The sequence below is a fragment of the Melanerpes formicivorus genome, unplaced genomic scaffold (assembly GCF_026170545.1).
Source record: "Melanerpes formicivorus ecotype bairdi unplaced genomic scaffold, bMelFor1.0.p_v2 SCAF_10, whole genome shotgun sequence".
NCBI classification, from domain to species: domain Eukaryota; kingdom Metazoa; phylum Chordata; class Aves; order Piciformes; family Picidae; genus Melanerpes; species Melanerpes formicivorus.
Window position 1 is genome coordinate 11,925,440 of NW_027142362.1, and position 18,817 is coordinate 11,944,256.

Below are 18,817 nucleotides of genomic sequence, written 5' to 3' on the forward strand. Positions count from 1 at the left end.
TCTTCCACTCTTGTTAACCTCCTCTACTGTGTTCCTGACTTTTTACACATTCCTCTGTCTGCTGACAGCATAACCTCTGAGAACACAGAAAGGTAAAAGCAGGAAGCCAGCAACATCGGAAACTCTGACCAGAACGTTGGAAGCTCATCACGTCACTGAAAGAAAACATACTGCCAGAAAACAATTGATTTGTGTCCATGGTACCACCATTTCCCTCATTATTTTCCCCACCTTCATCTCTAAGCTATTGGTGGGAATCTGGTCTTCTCCCACTTTCCCTTCTTTGCTCACCTTGGGCAAAGATGATAGCTTTATTCTTCAAAGTCAGCAGTATGATTTTATTTTTAGCTATAGCCTCTGTGCAAAGCTACTTGCTGCTTTCTGGTTGGTGTACTGTGTCTTCTCGTGCCCTTTCACGCTGTAGATTATTCAGCTGAAATTGCTTCCATCTTGCTCAAGGTTCTCTAAAACGTGTTCTGTGCAACAGACTACACTTGCTTGGTCTCAGTTTTGTCCTAATTATAAACCTAAAAGCAGGGTGGTGACATATTCTGTTCCTCTTTTAGCCACATGCTTCCATAAATGCTGACAAGTCAGGAGCTATGATAAACAGCTTTCAGCTCCACTTAAATTGCGGCTGTATTTACAGCAGAACTCCAGCAGATGGCAAAATGATCCACCTATTTAATTTTTTTTTTCAACGGAGAGTATGTGGTTTGACCACACTCTGAATATGCAAACGTCAACCCTGACTTTATCCCTAACCCTAACACTATACCCCTTAAGCCCTCTTAACCCCTAACCACTAACCTAACGTGTAATACCTAACCCAAACCTAAGCAAAACATCAACTTGACACTACCTGCTGACTTTTAACCCTAATTCAAAACCATCTTGGACACATTCCTGTGTGATCTACTATAGATGATCCTGCTCTGGCAAAGGTTTTGGACTAGATGACCTTTCAAGGTCCCTTCCAACCCCTAAATGTTCTGTGAACTCTAACCCCTAACCCAAACCCTAACCCAACCCAGCACATGACCCTAACCTTAACCCTTGCCAGAATTTGCCAGATTATTTCACCACCCTGCTTTCTGGCCAAGGAAGTTAGATTTGATGGCTACCGTGTTAGGCACAAAACCCTACTGTCCCTCTGCTATGTTATTACCAATTCTACTTTTTCTCCTCAGAAGTTTGAAGGGAACACAAAATGTCAACTCTCTTTGTAAATGAATTTCTGCAAGAGCTGTAAGGCAGATGTGCCCATAATCATCAAAATCAGTGATCGATCCTCGGTGTTGACTTTATTCTAAGTTATTATAAAAGCGAATTTGCATTTCACGGGCATAAAACGAATAGTTACAAGACTCCTACATATAGCGATACAAATTTCCCTGACTGTTGCAGTGCTCCGTGCATTGCACGCCTGCTTTTTCGCTCTTCGCGGCTCTTGCAGCACATTCCCACTGCACAGGTTATCAGACGCCTTTATAAAGCTGACAAATGACACAGACAGCACGACTTGACCCGGAGGGCCCGACCGAGGGGGCCCGACCGAGGCTTGGAACACCGTGCTTCCAACGCCACACCCCAGCGCCGCGGGCCCCCGCCTGCCCCCCTCAGCCCCTGCGCGGCGGCCGCGAAGGGCACACGAACCACCACGCCTGGGCCGCCCCTCACGAGCCTGCGAGAGAAAGCGGCGCATGCGCGGCGCATGGTGGGGGAGCAACTGGGGGCGGGGAGCAGCTGACGTCGGGGGGCGCGGCGGGGGTTCGCGTGTAGCCGGCCGACGGAGCCGCCCGGCTTGGCTCCGCCCGGCCCGGCTCGGCCCGGCTCGGCTCGGCCCAGCCTAGCCCAGCCCAGCCTAGCCCAGCCCAGTAGGGCTGTGATGGCGGCTGCCGGCGGCAGCTCGGGTCCGCCCGCGGAGGCACCTGCCGCCGCCGCCGCCACCACCGCCGCTGCTACCGTTTCTGCCGCCGCCGCGGAGGCCGGCGCGGTTCTGCAGCGGGAGCCGCTCTACAACTGGCAGGCCACCAAGGGCTCGCTGCGCGAGCGTTTCGCTTTCCTCTTCTCCAACGAGCTCCTCAGCGACGTGCATTTCGTGGTTGGCAAGGGCAGCCCCCGAGGCGGGGGCGGCGGGGCGGCCCCTGGTCCTGGCCAGCAGCGCATCCCCGCTCATCGCTTCGTCCTCGCGGCTGGCAGCGCCGTCTTCGACGCGATGTTTAACGGCGGCATGGCAACCACCTCGGCCGAGATCGAGCTGCCCGACGTGGAGCCCGCCGCCTTTCTGGCTCTCCTGAGGTCAGGCCGCAGCGGTGCGGGCGGTGGTGGGCACGGTGGGGGCTGTTGAAGTGTGGGCACGGGGCGGGGGAGCGGGTCTCCTCCCGCCGGCATCGCCTGCCTGCGGGGCAGGGCCTGGCCTGGCTGGGCCGAGGCCTCCGCTCTGTCGCTGGTGTCATTTTCTCACTCCGCGGCCCCGCCTGTCCCCTCCCCAGACAGTCCATCCTTTCCCCGGGCTGCCTTGTGCGTGTCCGTGGAAGGAGATGCGGAGAGAGCGCATAACCTCCTTGTGGGCTGGCACACAAGGTCAGACGGACTCGCGAACACGTTTGGATCCCATCCTACTCTTTTTTTCGGCATTCTTTTCTCAAGTGGTTTGGAGAAAAATTGGGCAGCCAATTGTCCATTCACAAAAGTACTTTGAAAGTGGTAGGTGTCAGGTTTGGCGCTTTTCCTGTTTTTTGGTGGGTTTTTTTTAAAAGTAAGATTATAGGAACTGTCCATCCCCCTTCTAATAATGCTGAAGAAAGAACAGAGGCTATTTTACCGAGGTTTTGATTTAATTTGATACTTCAAAATATTACTTGACATTCACTGTGCTTTTTCAGCGGTGGTACTAAATTGTTGTATCCTTTACCAGAGTAAATAATACTCATTGTAATCACACTTACCTCAGATACTTTTGGGTGGACAACGAACATGCAGCAGAAGGTAGTAGCTAACTGATTTTTTACATGCAAACCACCCAAGTGAGACCATGAGTACAATGATGTCAAGAAGTATGTAAAATGGGTTAGTGATTTCTCCTTTGGGCAGGTTAGGATCTGCTGCTCCTCATGCTCGCAAAATTGAAGGGTTTATCTGCCATTGCTCACTGTAGTGGTAAATAAAATCAATGGTGTTCATAGAAGCAATTACTGATAGTTTCTTGGTGCATCAAGCTGTGATGTGGTAAGATGACTAAACTACTTTTAAACTCTTCTGCTAGGCAAAAATCTCTATAAAATATATGAGAAAGATTTCTGTAGTATGTATTTGGGGGAATAAAAAGTAATATTATTGCCTGGAAAGAAACACGTAGCTTCTTGAAGCTTTCTGTAATGGTAAAAACTCAAAAATCTTTGAAACTTTCATATTGTTTTGAGGCCTAGCAGGTAAGAACTGTGCAAAGAGTCATCTAGTCCTTTTAGTAATCATGGACAGAAAGGTTGCAGCAACTGATTTGAAAAAAAACCAACAACCACAAACAGACCACCAGCAGCAATATCTCTACTGCTGTTAGCAAATGAACTGTATTTATTTCGTGTATGATTAGCAAGGAGAGATGGCAAGGTGAAGAGTTTGTGCAGCAGAGTGGGAGACAGCAGGGAGTGTCTTCCAATCAAAATAGTTTCAAAGGTTAAAAGTAAATGACTGTGCACATATATGTGGAGAAATCCCTGGGGACTGAAAAGTGTGTGTAAGGAAAGAAGCTTGTCTAGAAAAAAATCATGGAAATAGGAGAGTTATAAGTAAAGGTAAGAAGGATGGTATTTGAAAACTGTAGAAGTGAATGAAGAGATGCTGTTAGAAGCAAACAAAAGACATCTTGTGTTGGTAGAGCTGCTAGTACTTAATGGCCAGGGGACTTACATAACTGAACTGATTATACCTGTTTGGTGTCCATCTAGCACCAGACCGAGGAACTGTTGAAACTTCTGAGGTTCAGTGTCTCCTTTGCTATGAAATATGTGGCAACTTTTTAGGGCCTTCTTCCACATTAGTTGTACATCCATCTATCCATCCATCTATCTATCTATCTAATCTATCTATCTATCTCTTGAAATAAATACAAATTATAACATGTTGTTAAAAAGATATCTAAGGAGAACTTCATGAATACAGACAAGTATTGGACTTCTTCCATGCTTGTATAGACTGTTTTTAAAGTATACTAACTAAAAGATGCCCTTTTCTTTTTTTTCCTTAGTGTTGTCCAGAAGAGGTAAGATAATGATGTTTGCCTTTTATGGGATGCCCTTTTTTTAATATTTGCAAAGACCAGTTTGAAGTCTTCAACTAGAATTTAAGTTGAGGTCTTTGAATATGCATAGCAAGTGAATGTGAAATGAAAATGAAAGGCCTTCAAAGACTTGTAGGGATAGTTTACTAATAAGTGTTCCACAGCTTGTTCCTATTTTATTTACTCATGTTGGTTGTTAGGTCCTTTGTTTAGCTGACATGTTTTGTAAAGGTCTGCTGACAAATACAACTTGCAATTTAAGGCCAAAAGAAAAGATTTTTCAATGACAGTTTTTCCCATTCTCTTAAATTCATTTGGTCTGTAATCTCTCCAGTGAGAGTGTCATTTCTGTGTTCTGTGATGTAAATTTTGGTCAGTGTTAGTGCTTTGTCACAAAAGAGATGGCAGTTCAAGAATTGTTTGTGGGGAAGAAAAAATGTACTTAGAAACTGAAGAATTTAAATACTTGATAGACGCTGAGTTAATATGATACTTGTTTTGTGTTTGGTTGGTTGGTGGCTACAGTTGCTACCTGCTCCTGACAGGGAACTTAAAAATAATAAATCTGTAGAGTTGGAAGTGTTTAAAAATAATGAACTGAACTATAATTGATAGTATCACTGTAATTGTACTAAAACAGTTTAGGGTTTCTTTCTACTCCTGGAGAAAGTAGGGTAGGCCTCCTTGTCTGTGGGCTAAAATCTTAACTATAAAGATGAGAAAAGGGAAAGCTTTTTAAAAATGACTGGGGAAGAGGAGAGAACTTTCTTGGAAAACAGTTGTGCTCAAAGGCATAGAAATGTCTGTGGTGTGTGTTTTTGCTTATCATCCAGTACTTCTCTTGCCAGAAGAGTTTGCAAACATGAGACAGAGGAGCCTGCTTTTAAAAGCAGGTGACTTCAGTAGTTTGACAGATAAACCCTTAAGAGCAGAAATAATACCAAAGTCAAAGTTTAAATCTACTTCCCAGGTAAAGAGTTTTTGTTTGTTTGGTTTGGGGTTTTTTGTTGTATTTTTTTTCCTAACTATACAAATTGCTAATAGTGATTAAGAAAAAAATGAAGCTGTCTCAGTAAGAATCTCCTTTAGGTTTTTACTTTATTGTTTTTAATAGGATTTTTTAAATTTCATGCACATTTACAGTAATTTAATTTGTCCTTTGATCATAGTATAAAGGAAAGTAAAGACATGGCACAAATTTACCAGTCTATCTTCCAAATGTTTTTGCAGAGGGCTTTGGCAAGCAGTAAATAAAGGGGTAATCATGACTACCTGGAGGGATTCCTCTCTGCTTTTATAATTGTGAAACCATCTTAGCTGCTGGGAAGATGCTAAGACTAAGGGCAAAGCTGACCTGAGAGTAAAGAAAAGGGACATAAAATGCATAAGAGGCTTATGTAAAACGGGAAAATTGGTTGCTTTTTTCCTGGTCACTGTAAGTGTTTTTCTGCTGTGTACATACACACACGCATACCCCCCCCAGTTAGTCAATATCTAAAGAGCAGGTTGTTTCTGTAAGTCTCAGCAGGGACTAGAGAAGGGAAGACGGCAAGGGGGAAGGGTAAATGACCTTGAGCTCCTCAAAGTTAGGTGGAGGATGAACAGTGGCTTAAAGGTGTACTGGTTCAGGTGTGCCACAAATGGGAGAGTTAACACAGAGGCAGCTTTTGGCACATGAGCAGAGGGGTTTTCGGAAGACACACCTGGAGTTCCTCCTTTATGAGTAGATGAATGTATCACGGTCATCTGACACTTAAGGGAAATAGGACTATACAGCATCCCAGAGCCATGTACTTCATTACCATTTTCCATGGCTTTTGCAGCTACCCTTTAACTTTGAAAATTCATACTTTTTAATACTTGCAAAAGACTACTGTTTGACTTTGAACTTTGCAAAAAATTATTGGCATTGTCAAAAACTTGTCAATTTTATAGCTTTAATATTTCAATGTGACTTTCTTGCTTCATTTGGATGCCCCTTGTCATGAGTTTTCTCAAAGTCTACAACTATATCGTGTTCTGCAACTATGAGTTGTTATGCTCTGGGTGATTGATGTCTAGAAACAGATGACAAGGTCAATAGTGCCCAGTAACTCCATGCAACATGCCACCTTTCCTGTCCTGAGTGAATACCATAATGGACGAAGCCCAAAGTTGTAGACCAAATGAACTCAACAGTTTTATGGATATTTATGTACATTTTCCAGACACTTTACAGGGAAAGGGATGGTTAGTGAGGGTGTGTTGTGATAGTGTGGGACTTCAGCATGATGTAAGATAGTATGCAGTTAAGGAGTGGAGAATGTCCTGGGTTCTTCTAGGGTAGAGTTAAATTCTTCATAGTAGCTTGTTTGGGGCTGTGCTTTGGATTTGTACTGAAAGCAGTGTTGATAACACAGTGATGTTTTAGTTACTGCCTGAGAAGCTGTGCCCATTTTAGCTGTCAGAACTTGAATCATGTAAGTCTGGGTAGTTTGTCACAGACACACTTTCAGTTGGAGAATGTTTCTTAGTGTATACCCAGCCATACAGCAGGGGAGGGATTGGAGTACAGAGCCTCGAGTGTGTCCTTTGTGGGGTGGAAAAAAACCCTCCAGCCTGTTAGTTTTCAGCTGTTAACATGCCTTGTACTCCAAGCTCTATAAAGTTCTGAAAGGAAGATGAGAACATTTTAAATAGATGTTTTTCTTTAAGATTTAAAAAAATATAAATGTACTGTTCTAGTGCTTTAATGAACTATTTATCAATTTGGTACACAAAACTGTACCTATGAGATCTTAGTTTCTTTAAAGTAGATTTGTCAGTCGATGTGACTGACAAGTCAGCCCATCATTTTCATCAACAAATAATAGTATGTAGCTTTCATGAATGCATTTGAAATGAAACTTCTACAGGAGAAAAAGCTAACATTTCATTAAACTCATTCATTCCAAAAGCTGTTTGATGGAAGTGCAGTTTGAAGTATTAATCCAGAACAACATTCACATTTCCTAAGTGAAAACCAACCATTTGAATAGAGTATTGTAATGGTAAATAGGTACCTTTTGGTAAGTGACAGCAGATTTAATGTTGAAGGCCATATTTAGTTTTGTGTTAGTGGTCACTGAGAGAATTTTCTCTTCTACATTCTTGCAATGTAAGAACTACAGCTGCAACTTTAATTCTAGGTTTCTAGTACTTAGATCTCCCCATGTTGCAATCAGGTTTGAGTCCCTTACTTTCTCAAGTTTCTCCTGTTAAATATGATCTGCTTAATGTTACATTTTAAAATCCCTATAACCACAACTTCCATCTCTGTGTTGCTTGCCATGCATTATCAGGAGGTTCTAAACAAAGAATATTAAGAAATACAAATGAAAAGCATGGTTTTCATTGTGCTGTTTCTGCATTTGGTGTTGTGCCCTGGTTTATAATGTTTAATCACCTGTGTATTGGGGAGCACTGCAAATCACAAGAGTATATTCTTGGTTAGTATCTGAAAAACCTATGAAATATTGACAAGATCATCCTCAATGTCACCTGTAAGAGAACTTACTTTTAAAAAGTCGTTGTTCCATATATAATCTTAAAATACATCTTAGCTTGTCTGATCCCAAATAACAGCTGCTTAAGAAACAGAAAATTTTTTCCTGTTTTTGGTGGAGGCTTTGGGTTTACAGCTTATGCTTAAAGTCTCAGCCAATCATCTAGGCTCAAACAGTGGAGGAAAGATAGTGTTTTGCTGTGTCAGGAATAGGAGAGTCAAGGTCATCTGCTAGAATATTGGTCCCTTTCTTGTCATTACAACACTACAGAATGGTAAACTTAACAAATTATCACAGTGAAGTCCTTGATGTTATTGTATTCATGGCAGGGAAGCTAGTGTGCAGTCAGTAAGTGGAGTTCAGTAATGTAGCCATAGAGGGTTATGTATTGACATTTGGACACACAGCTCTTCCTGGTGATTCAAAAGAGCATGTATTTGTATGTTAAGTAATTCTGCATCTCAGCTGTTGTTTACAGTTCAGTAGCTATGTATAGCTAGTACAGCCAGATCAGTAGTAGGGAGTAATACATCTTTAAAATAAATCTATGCCACTAGGTTGATGTAATATTCTTCCTTCAACCCTAGCTTATTAATTTGCAAAAATGCCTCGTGGTCAGCTGTTGCATGTTTACAGTGCAAATCTTTGAGCCATTCTCTAAATGCAGAGGCTGTTATGTTGTTCGTGACTGATACATCAAGACTGATATATCAAGATACCTTTTTATGATCTGTATTTGTGTATTGATTTCTAGGTTTCTTTATTCAGATGAAGTACAAATTGGTCCAGAAACAGTCATGACTACTTTATACACTGCTAAAAAGTACGCAGTCCCAGCCCTGGAAGCACATTGTGTGGATTTTCTAACGAAGCACCTCCGAGCAGATAATGCCTTTATGCTGCTTACTCAAGTAGGTAAACTTAAACTTAGTTTTGCTTTACTAGAAAGATCAGTGTTTGGAGGGAAATAACTAAATATTACTTCACAGTGGGTCTGCTATCACATAGTCTAATTTATGTATGAAAATGTCTTGCCCTGTCAGCATTTTTACAGACTTAGCTTCTTATGAATGTGGAGGAAAGCCTTTTTTTAACTATGCAATGGGCTGGAGCCAGATTATTCTACAGTATATTTGATGAATCTTTTAGTTGTTTTTTAATACTGTGCTCCAATTCATTGTAGTGGTTTTGATATGTACTTATTTTTAGTTATATTGCCAAAACTACAAACAAGCACAAAGGAAAACTTGGATTTTGTGGATTCTCCTTACTCTTTTGAGAATTCTGAGTGCCTTTTCAGTTATAAACATAAAAGAGTACTTAGACAAATCTACTTTTTTAAAAATTTAGATCTATACTAGAGTGAAAATGCTTTAAGATTAGTGATTTGTCAATTTATGCTTGAGATGTATTCCTTTACCTTTTTAGGCTCGTTTGTTTGATGAACCTCAGCTAGCTAGTCTTTGTCTTGACACAATAGACAAAAGCACTATGGATGCCATAAGTGCAGAAGGCTTTACTGATATTGATATAGGTAAGTTACTTTGTGTGTCCTAAGCACGAAACTTCTGAAGGGAATTGTGTGAAAGGAGAAGACTTAGTTGCAACAATCAGCACAAGTTTTATTATCCACCTTTATGGTGCTTTTCTTTGAGCTCTACTCCTCAGCAGTGTTCCACTGTGTTGGGTCCCCATTTAATTAGTGTCAGCATACTGATGCTCCCTCCATGATAACACTACTCTTATTTTAAAGCCAAAGGTTTTGCTGAGTGCTAAGCCCTGTCTCTGAGGGATCCATACTTCCTGTTTGCATGTAACAGGGAACATATTGTTTGTTGCCACAAGCTCAGAGTTGCATAGATAGGTACAAATTTTGAAATCTGTTAACAAACAAACAAAAATCTAAGCTGCTGCTTTCTGTGTTTCATCTTTTATGAAAAGCTAGCAGTTGTAAACCTGCTTATTTAATTTCATTCTTACTATGTGTCTAAGATTTTACTGCAATTCAGTTAGACTGTCTGAAAAACTCAGACTGAAGGAAGATATTCCAGCTGTTTAAAGAAATTGTAAAGTCATTCTTGACTTTTGTTCAGTGGGATTTGTACCCAGACTGTTTTCATCTCTACTCTTCCTAAGTCCAAATCTGCATTCCTTGTGCAGTTTTAGATCTTGTAGAAATTCCCAAAGAGGACATAAAATTCAGAATATGAATCATAGAATGCATCAGGTCAGAAGGGACCCTCGAAGGTCATCCAATCCCCCTGCACAGTGAGCAGGGCTATCATTAACTAGATCAGGTTGCTTAGGGCCCCATCAAGTTTGTCCTTGAATGTCTGTCCCCAGGATGGCATCTCTACATCCTCTCTGGGCAACTTATTCCAGTATATCACTAACCCCATTGTAAAATACTTCCTCTTATTGTCCAGCCTAAATCTACCCTGTTCTAATTTAAAACCATTGCCCCTTGTCCTATTGCTACATGCCCTTGTAAACATATTTTTTCCAGGCTTATGTTCTGCGAGACACTGCACATTTTTGCATACCTCTTATTGATAAGAGGTCAGAATGAGTAAGAAAAGCAGGAAAACTTGCTTTTGTAAAACATGTGAGTACCTTGCCTCACATCCCATGTTCCACTGTAAAGCTTTGTGAGTGGCTAATAAGTCAATGTTTTAGATTGCTTTCATCCATCCTTAAGCCAGTTTTGTGTGCACCACTGCTGCTTGTGTCTGTAGTTCATCCAGACATGCAGGTGGTTACAAGGATGAGGACGTGGTAGTGTCATCATTAATAACTTGGCTTTTTAGCAGTGTGGATTCACCATTTGTTCCCTTCCAGTTATGATATTGTGCTAGGTGTGGAAATTCTTTAGGATACTGGTTGTCACTACATAGATTATACATAGTCACACTCTTGGCAATGAAGCAGAAAGTTTGTATGCTTTATTTAGTTTGGATGGGTTGGACACAAGTTGTTTTATCTTTGATACCTTAATATGAATCTTCTTAATGTTTACTTAACATTTTAAGCTTACTTAAAGCATTGTTACTGGCTTGGATGAAAACACCTAAATATGTTAATGTCTTTCTTCTTCAGACACATTATGTGCAGTTCTAGAAAGGGATACCCTCAGTATTCGGGAAAGTAGACTCTTCGGAGCTGTTGTTCGCTGGGCAGAAGCAGAGTGTCAAAGACAGCAACTGCCTGTGACATTTGGAAACAAACAAAAAGTCCTTGGAAGAGCTCTTTCCTTAATCCGTTTTCCATTAATGACTATTGAGGAGTTTGCAGCAGGTGAGTTTTGGGGTTCTTCATCTTACTGTCAGACTGTATCTCTGCACTGTTCATCTGTGAGTGGTTAGAGGCATAACAGTGTATTCTGTTACTAATATTCTAATGAAAGTTGTGATGCACAAATGAAAGCAGAACATTCTCAAGAATATGCTCTGATCATTCGGAAGTATTTTTGTCATCTTCAGTTTGTAAATCTGTGAATTAAATACAACAGTTGGAGTAGTTCTTTGAATCACCTTGAAGTTTTCTTTTCACAGGCCCTGCTCAATCTGGAATCTTGTCAGATCGGGAAGTAGTAAATCTCTTCTTGCATTTTACTGTCAATCCTAAACCTAAAGTAGATTATATTGACCGACCAAGATGTTGCCTTAGAGGAAAAGAATGCAGCATTAACAGGTTCCAGCAAGTGGAGAGTCGCTGGGGCTACAGTGGAACAAGTGATCGGATTAGGTATGGCTTTTGAAACTGAAGAGGAGAGACAGAAGTGTGGGAAGAAAGGGAATGTGTTACTCAACATTTTTCACATAAGATGCAGCAACAAACATGCTGGACCTGTTTGGACACATTTGATCTTTTGTTTTTGTTTTACAATAACTTAGATTGTTGTGTGCATAAAATTGTAAAGAACAAAGTTGAAAAGGACTGGGTGCACTCTAGAGTGATTGGGTGTTAGCTGCATACTCCTTTTTACAATACCTAGTCTCGATGTGTTTTTATTTTGGAGATACTCAAAAGAACCTGGTTAATTTTCATTTAGTGACACTGAATGTCTTGGGGATTAACAAAGCTGTAACCTATAAAGCTGACAGCTTACAAAGCAATTTTCTTAGTCTTGCTATTAAAAAAACAAAAGTAAATCTTTTTCATCTTACTTGCTCATTCTTCAGTAAGGTCTTTTTTTTTCCTAGTTGACTGGGAGTAAGGTAATGCACCTATCACAGTTTAAATTCCTTTCTTGGCTTATGTATTACTAGGTTCACAGTTAATAGAAGAATTTCCATAGTGGGATTTGGGTTATATGGATCTATTCATGGACCCACAGACTATCAAGTTAATATACAGGTATGGTATATTCTGTTTAAAAAGGCTTACACGGAAACTACGCTTGCAGCACTTGCAAAAGGTTTGGTGTATGTTTGGGTAGGAGCAAGAGGAGACTCAGGGGTGACCTTATCACTCTCTACAACTACCTGAAGGGAGGTTGTAGACAGGTGGATGATGGTCTCTTCTCCCAGGCAGCCAGTACCAGAACAAGAGGACACAGTCTCAGGCTGCACCAGGGGAGGTTTAGGTTGGATGTTAGGAAGAAGTTCTATACAGAAAGAGTGATTGCCCATTGGAATGGGCTGCCCAAGGAGGTGGTGGAGTTGCTGTCATTGGAGGTATTCAGGAGGAGACTTGATGGGGTGCTTGGTGCCATGGGTTAGTTGTTTAGGTGGGTTGGATTGGTTGATGGGTTGGACGCAATGATCTTGAAGGTCTCTTCCAACCTGGTTTGGTTTATTCTAAATTCTATTCTAAATGATAGGCCATGAATCTTAAGCTGTGTCTTGTCACCAGGAGCTGTCATAAGCAGATGACTAGGGAAAAGTAACAACAATGTAACACTGTTTTCCCTCTCTGCTGTATTCTCCTGTCCTTGAATCATTTCTGGTATGGGTTTCACAAGACCCATTTGGTTTCTCTATTGAGTAGTTCCTGGTAAATCTTTGGGAAAGAAGAGTCAAACTTTGACTTCCTGTAAGCTTTCTGCAGGGGAATTTCATAGCTCTGTAGTCTGTTCAGTTGTGCACAAAATCTGTCCTTTAATAAAGTTTCTAGTAAATTAGGGAAGAGGTCTGGAATTTGTCAGCAACACCTCTCTGAAGTCAGTGACCCAACATGCAGTGACTGCTAAAAAAGCCCACTGTGTTCAGTAGGAAGATAGAGAAAACAAGCTAAAAGGTAACGTTATGTTGCTGTATGAAAGCCAGGTATGCCCGCATCTTGTGTGCAGCACCCAGTCTCACACAGTACGTAACTGAAGTAATTAAGGGACTACATCATCTGCTTTATGAAGGGAGACTAAAAAGGTGAGGATTTTGTCTGAAGGGAAAGAGACTATAGGGAATGGATAAAGTACATGCAGAACCCTTAACTCAAACCCCAGAGTATCAGAATGACAAGACTCTTACTGATACTAGCAGAAGATCAAATCCAGTAAGAGTATCTTCTCAATGCAGAAGATGATAAACATACTGCCACAAGAAGCAGATACTGTTTTGAATTTGGTGGTATTTGAACATGTTTACTCCTTATAGAACAGGTGTGGATGCTGGAAGTAAGGGACAACAGAGCCCAAACTTGGTGCTAACCTTCAGAAACATCTGTTGCCATTGTCTATGTATTGGACCATTTGTCTGACCCACCTGGGTATTTGTGAGATTCTTTGCTCACCTGGTACACATACTGGGGCTTAAAGGCTTGCCCTTGCCCTGAATTTTTGAAAGATTTATATATTTACTACTAATTCAGTCTGGGGCAGAAGGTTGCATGCTACTGTTACTGCTTCTGTAAAGTTACTTCAGTGTTAGGTTTGCTGAAAATGTCCTAGCATGGGAATCTTTCTATTTTCTTCTGCTGGTAAATGGTTGTTTTGTATTGCTATTCTTCAGGCTCCTACATGACCTTACCCTGTTGCTACTCATTTTATATCTTCATGCTGTTTAGCCCTCTAGAAATTCTGCAGGACTTCTTGCTCCTGCTGTGTTTAAAGAATGGTTTAACATTGTTTTTGATGCTTTCAGATAGCTGTTTTTAAACCACCTTTGAGCTTCCTTTATTGTTTTACATTTTACTCTCAGTTTGAACCTTTCTGTTTTAATCTGGATACAACTTTGTGTTTCTACAGGATGCCATGTGTTTGTTTGTTTCCAGTAATAAATTTGCTGATCAGCCCTGTCAGCTTTTTTTACCCCTCTTCTCAAGACGTACTAGGTGGTGTGTACCAGTACTGTACTTGGGCATGTGATGTCCCTCAGTAGTCTGCATGCTTCTTACAAGGATTTGATTTTCTTAATTGCTTCTTCTGAACAAGCTCCCTCATTTTTCTCCTTTTGAAATTTAGCACAACTGTGGTGGATTTTCTTTTGCTGTTCATGTGGGAGCACTGACTCCAAGTATATTCTGGACGCTTACATAGTGTTCCCATTACAAAATTTAGAATCCTATCCTGCTCATCACTCAGAACCAAGTCAAGGGCTGTGTTTCTTCCTACTGAGCAATTGGTTAGCAAGCTCACGAAATGGTCAGTGATAGCATCTAAAAATGTCACCCTTGCTTCATGTCCTCATCTGACACTTGCATGGTCTGAGTGGGTAATTGAAGATGCCACTAAAATTATGTTTCCTGCTCTTGTAGCCTGTTTGGTATCTGCTAGTGTATTGTGGACAGGATTGTCTTCTAGTAATATTGATTCAGCACTACACTTTTTTCCTTTTAAATATGGAACTTCAGTCTATTTGAATTCTCTTTTTCATTAGCATTAGACTTTATATCATTCTAGGCTTTGTAACAAGGTATCTGCATTCTGTGACTGGCACAGTTTTACTGTGTTATGCTTTTATTAAGGATGTGGGAAATCTTATGAAAGAAAGAATCTGTGGCTTTATTTAGGGGCAGAAATTCAATCGTCCCTATCTTACTAAAGAGACTTCTAGCATGGGCTGGAACTGCTGCTTTGGTTCATTTCTTGGCATCCTATTTAAATGTGTATTTTCTTCTGTTTGCTATATGATGATTACTTTTCTCTGACCATCCTGTACTTAACCATAGGAATTTTGTCTTTCTCTTAAGAAAAAAAATGCTATGCCTTTCCTTTTATGATCTGAACTGATCTGGAATGAGATTCTGAAGGAATTTACTGGCTTTTCCACATTCCTCTGTTTAAAAACTCACTTGCCAATTTCTCAATATGAAGTGCCATCAGTTTGGTTTTCTCAAATTAGACATCTATGTAAACAAGTAGCATAGTGCACTAGACTGGATCTTTAGAACAGAGGTTGGTATCAAGGACCTAGCAGCTGTACTGTATACATTGGGGGATTTTTACTTTGCATTAACCCTTGTTAGATCCTCTCTGCCCAGTTCCTCTCAGCAGATGAGAGCATTTGGTGTGCTCCCTCCACTTGTTTGGATTTGTTTAATGTGAAAATTTAGTTCTTGCAAGGCAAACCATGGCATATTAAGTGGGAATGATAGAGGCTCACATGAAAAGAACATGTTCCTGATCCAAAAGGAAAAACTAATGTACCTTTATGGTTCAGATGAAGGCTATCTATCTTCTACAGATTTTCTTTATTCTGGAAGTATCAGCAGTCCTGATGAATCTAAAACTTTCTTGTCAAGATTTTTTTCAGTCTGATACTTAAGTGTTGTGTTTGTACCTCCCTTCTTGGACCTGCGTTATTACCAGCAGAGTACTTCAAATAGTGCTAATGTATATTGCAAGTACATCTTTCTAGGTCTTCAGCATTATAATTGTTAATGTTTTTACTAGTTGTGGTTGGGGGGGGGGGGGAAGAATTTGAGCACATTTTGCCTGGAATAAGGTTTCATCTCATTTGTGCAATATAAAAACATTATATGGCAGTTTAGCAATGAAAGGGTTCTTGTGCAGTAATAATGTGTTCATGCAGTAATCAGTGTTCACATTATCCTGAAGTTCTGATACCAAACTTCTGCACGAGGTGCTAGACAGTATGGATCAGGATTGTTGGCCAAAATGAGAAGTGTTGGCTATTACTACATCTTAGCTAGTGATTCCTAGTCACCACTAAAATTGGAAGGCAAAAAAAGAAGTATGTAGTCTGAGTGTAATTTTTATGCTCAATCTAGACTAGAAATGCATTGTATAATTTTGTGAATTCTTGTTTTAAGAATATATCATTGACTGCTTGTCTTATCTGTGAAAACTTGTTTTCTAAATTAGCCACAGCCAGCAAATGTGCTTCCCTCATGTGGGCTGTGCAGGTGTACAAAAATCAGCAAATCTACATACAGGTTTATATGTAGCAGCTGAAGGTCAGAAGCTGAAGGTATAAGAGCAGTTTTTCATCTGCCAAGCAAAGACCATGACCTGGTTGGAGCAGTGCTGAGTCTAGCCCACAGATTCCGGGTCAGCCTGTGTCAAACTTGCAAGCCATTGTTTGGCATGCTGCTGGGCCAACCCTAATGGTATCGGGAAATGACACCCTATTTTCCAGTTCTGACGTTGTACTACCCTTGCAATTAAACTGGGTGGAGTAGGCAAGTGTTTGCTTGTCATCATTCTAATGCATATACAATAAGAACCTTTCTCAAGCTTGTTAAGTATGAAAATGCTGTTTCCATGTCTTTGTACAGATTATTGACTACGAGAAGAATCAAACGCTAGGACAAAATGATACTGGATTTAGCTGTGACGGAACAGCCAGCACATTCAGAGTCATGTTCAAAGAACCTATAGAGATTTTGCCAACAGTTTGCTACACAGCTTGTGCAACGTTGAAAGTAAGAATGCCTAACAGTACAGAAGAAACTGTTACTTTGATGCAAGACTGGTTCTTTTATCTGCCTTCTGATAGGGAAAACATCTTCTGGATATTGAATTTAAATTCATTTTAAGTTTAGTGCTAAACAAGATGCTGCCTCTCTGATGTGGCACAGCACAAAATTCATAACTGGATCCTTTGTGCCTTTCCACTTTCTGCCTTGATGTAATAATTAGAATGAGTCTTAATGGAAGTCACTGGTTCTGGGTGTGCAAAAACACTATCTAGAATATTTAATCTGACAGCTGTCAAGATTTAAATTGGATTTTGTCTTACAAAGAATATTCTAACCACTAGGTAGTGTCAAGAAAATGGAAAACTCTTTTTAATCACTTTTTATAGACTAGTATTGAAGTATAGGAAAGGATTAGTTGTTCTAGGAAAGTCTCCCCTCAATGTTATGGACATTCTCTCAAATAATTTAATGCTCTTTTAAAATAACTCCCAATACAGAAATCAAAGTGGAGTGGGATAGAAAAAAAATGTTGCACATTAAAAGACAGGGAGGTGGGGAACTAAGTGGGAGTATAGACAAGGAGAAATATCAGAAAATATTCACTACTAGTTTGGTAAAATCAAGTGACTTAAGTCTGCTATCAGAGTAACTTTTTGTTTTGTTCTTTAGGCACAGGGCATTTGCTTCTGTTTTCTGTGACTGTGCTGTACCTGTATCTTAAAAGTTAATACACAGTTTTATACTATTACAATAACCTAAATCAGTGTTAGGATTTCAACTTTTTACGGATCTTGATGCTCACTTGCATAAATTGCTTTCTCTTGTGGTTTTCAGGGTCCTGATTCCCACTATGGAACAAAAGGTTTGAAGAAAGTGATCCATGAATCTCCTACTGCTAGCAAAACATGCTTTGTCTTTTATAGTTCACCAGGTAACAACAATGGTACATCAATAGAAGATGGACAGATACCAGAAATAATATTTTATACATAATTTCAGTGTCAGCTTCAATGTGTCTCTGTATTAGTGGACGGCATCTGGAAGGGTATCGGCGGACTCGGCAGCAGTTGCATTCTGTGAAACTACATGCACATGTGGGGGGAAAAAACCTAACTTGGAGAGGTGTACCAGAAAAGCTACTTTCTCTGCATTGTTCATTTGCAGAATCTAATTTAATTTTTCCTCTTAACAAAGCATAAAATGGAATAATACTAGTGTCTATTGAAATATTGGTTTAAGTAGTATCATGTGATTAATTGCTTTGTATTGTCACTCTTTTTATCATATAAGTAAAACACAAGGTTTTTTGAACTGGAAAATCCTTACTCATGATGAACTTCTGGTGTATATTTTCCATAACCTGTCCTTAAAAGACAGTAAAACTGCTGCTGCTGTAGTCCCAGTTTACATTTCTTTCCAAAACGACCTTGTAATGACCCTATGGACATAAACTGCTACAATGTTTTTTCTGGAATACATCAGCCAAGCTGGATTCATGTTGCTATCATTGTGACTTTTTGGAAGAGCCATGGATATCTCAAGAACTTCAACTGGAAGCCAGTACCTGCAGGTCCACTGAAGAAATACTAACTCATATTTAGCAACAAACATCTTTGCAGAATCTCTCTTAATTCAGAAGGGCTGTTTTGGAATGCAGAGCTGGTTATAGAAATAGCCACTGTATATACATATGTGCCTAAAAGAAAATTTATAATGTGAAAATAAGAGTAGCAGACTTGTAATGATACAATTTTATTATTGGACATCCTCATACTAAAACTATGAACTAAGGATAATTTGTATACAACTAGTTTTACAACTGTATACATTAATTTGATGCAATAGATGTATGCATATAGTATTTGGTGCCTTCTTGCACTATGTGCTGTGTCATAGTGGAATTTCTTCCTCTACAACATCCTGTACCCTCCCCCAAATAATTGACGGGGGGGGGGGGGGGGGGGGGAGTGGGTGGCACACGACACAAAAAAGCGAGCCACAACAAGAAACCCACCAAAACCCCCTTCCCTTTTCCTGGCCCTCTTTACATGCTTGCTGCAGGGGCTTTGAGAGCCAAGACCTTCATGGCCGTCAAATCTTTACCGCAAGTCCGTGCATTTCGAGCCGCCTGCTCTGCTCGGCTGTGATCGGCGTTTCCCTTGCAGGGAGGCTTTCCTGTCTCACCTTGCCT

General features: G+C 40.4%; 1 protein-coding gene across 1 annotated transcript; it reads left to right on the top strand.

Moving 5' to 3' along the window:
- The first annotated feature begins 1,769 nt into the window (after positions 1-1,769).
- BTBD1 (BTB domain containing 1) lies at positions 1,770-18,487 on the top strand. Its single transcript, XM_068143688.1, has 8 exons — positions 1,770-2,301; positions 8,561-8,717; positions 9,235-9,340; positions 10,903-11,100; positions 11,358-11,550; positions 12,075-12,162; positions 16,483-16,629; positions 17,461-18,487. Exons 1-8 carry the CDS (start codon positions 1,889-1,891, stop codon positions 17,617-17,619), a joined length of 1,461 nt encoding a protein of 486 aa, XP_067999789.1. The 5' UTR covers positions 1,770-1,888; the 3' UTR covers positions 17,620-18,487.
- Positions 18,488-18,817: the final 330 nt, after the last annotated feature.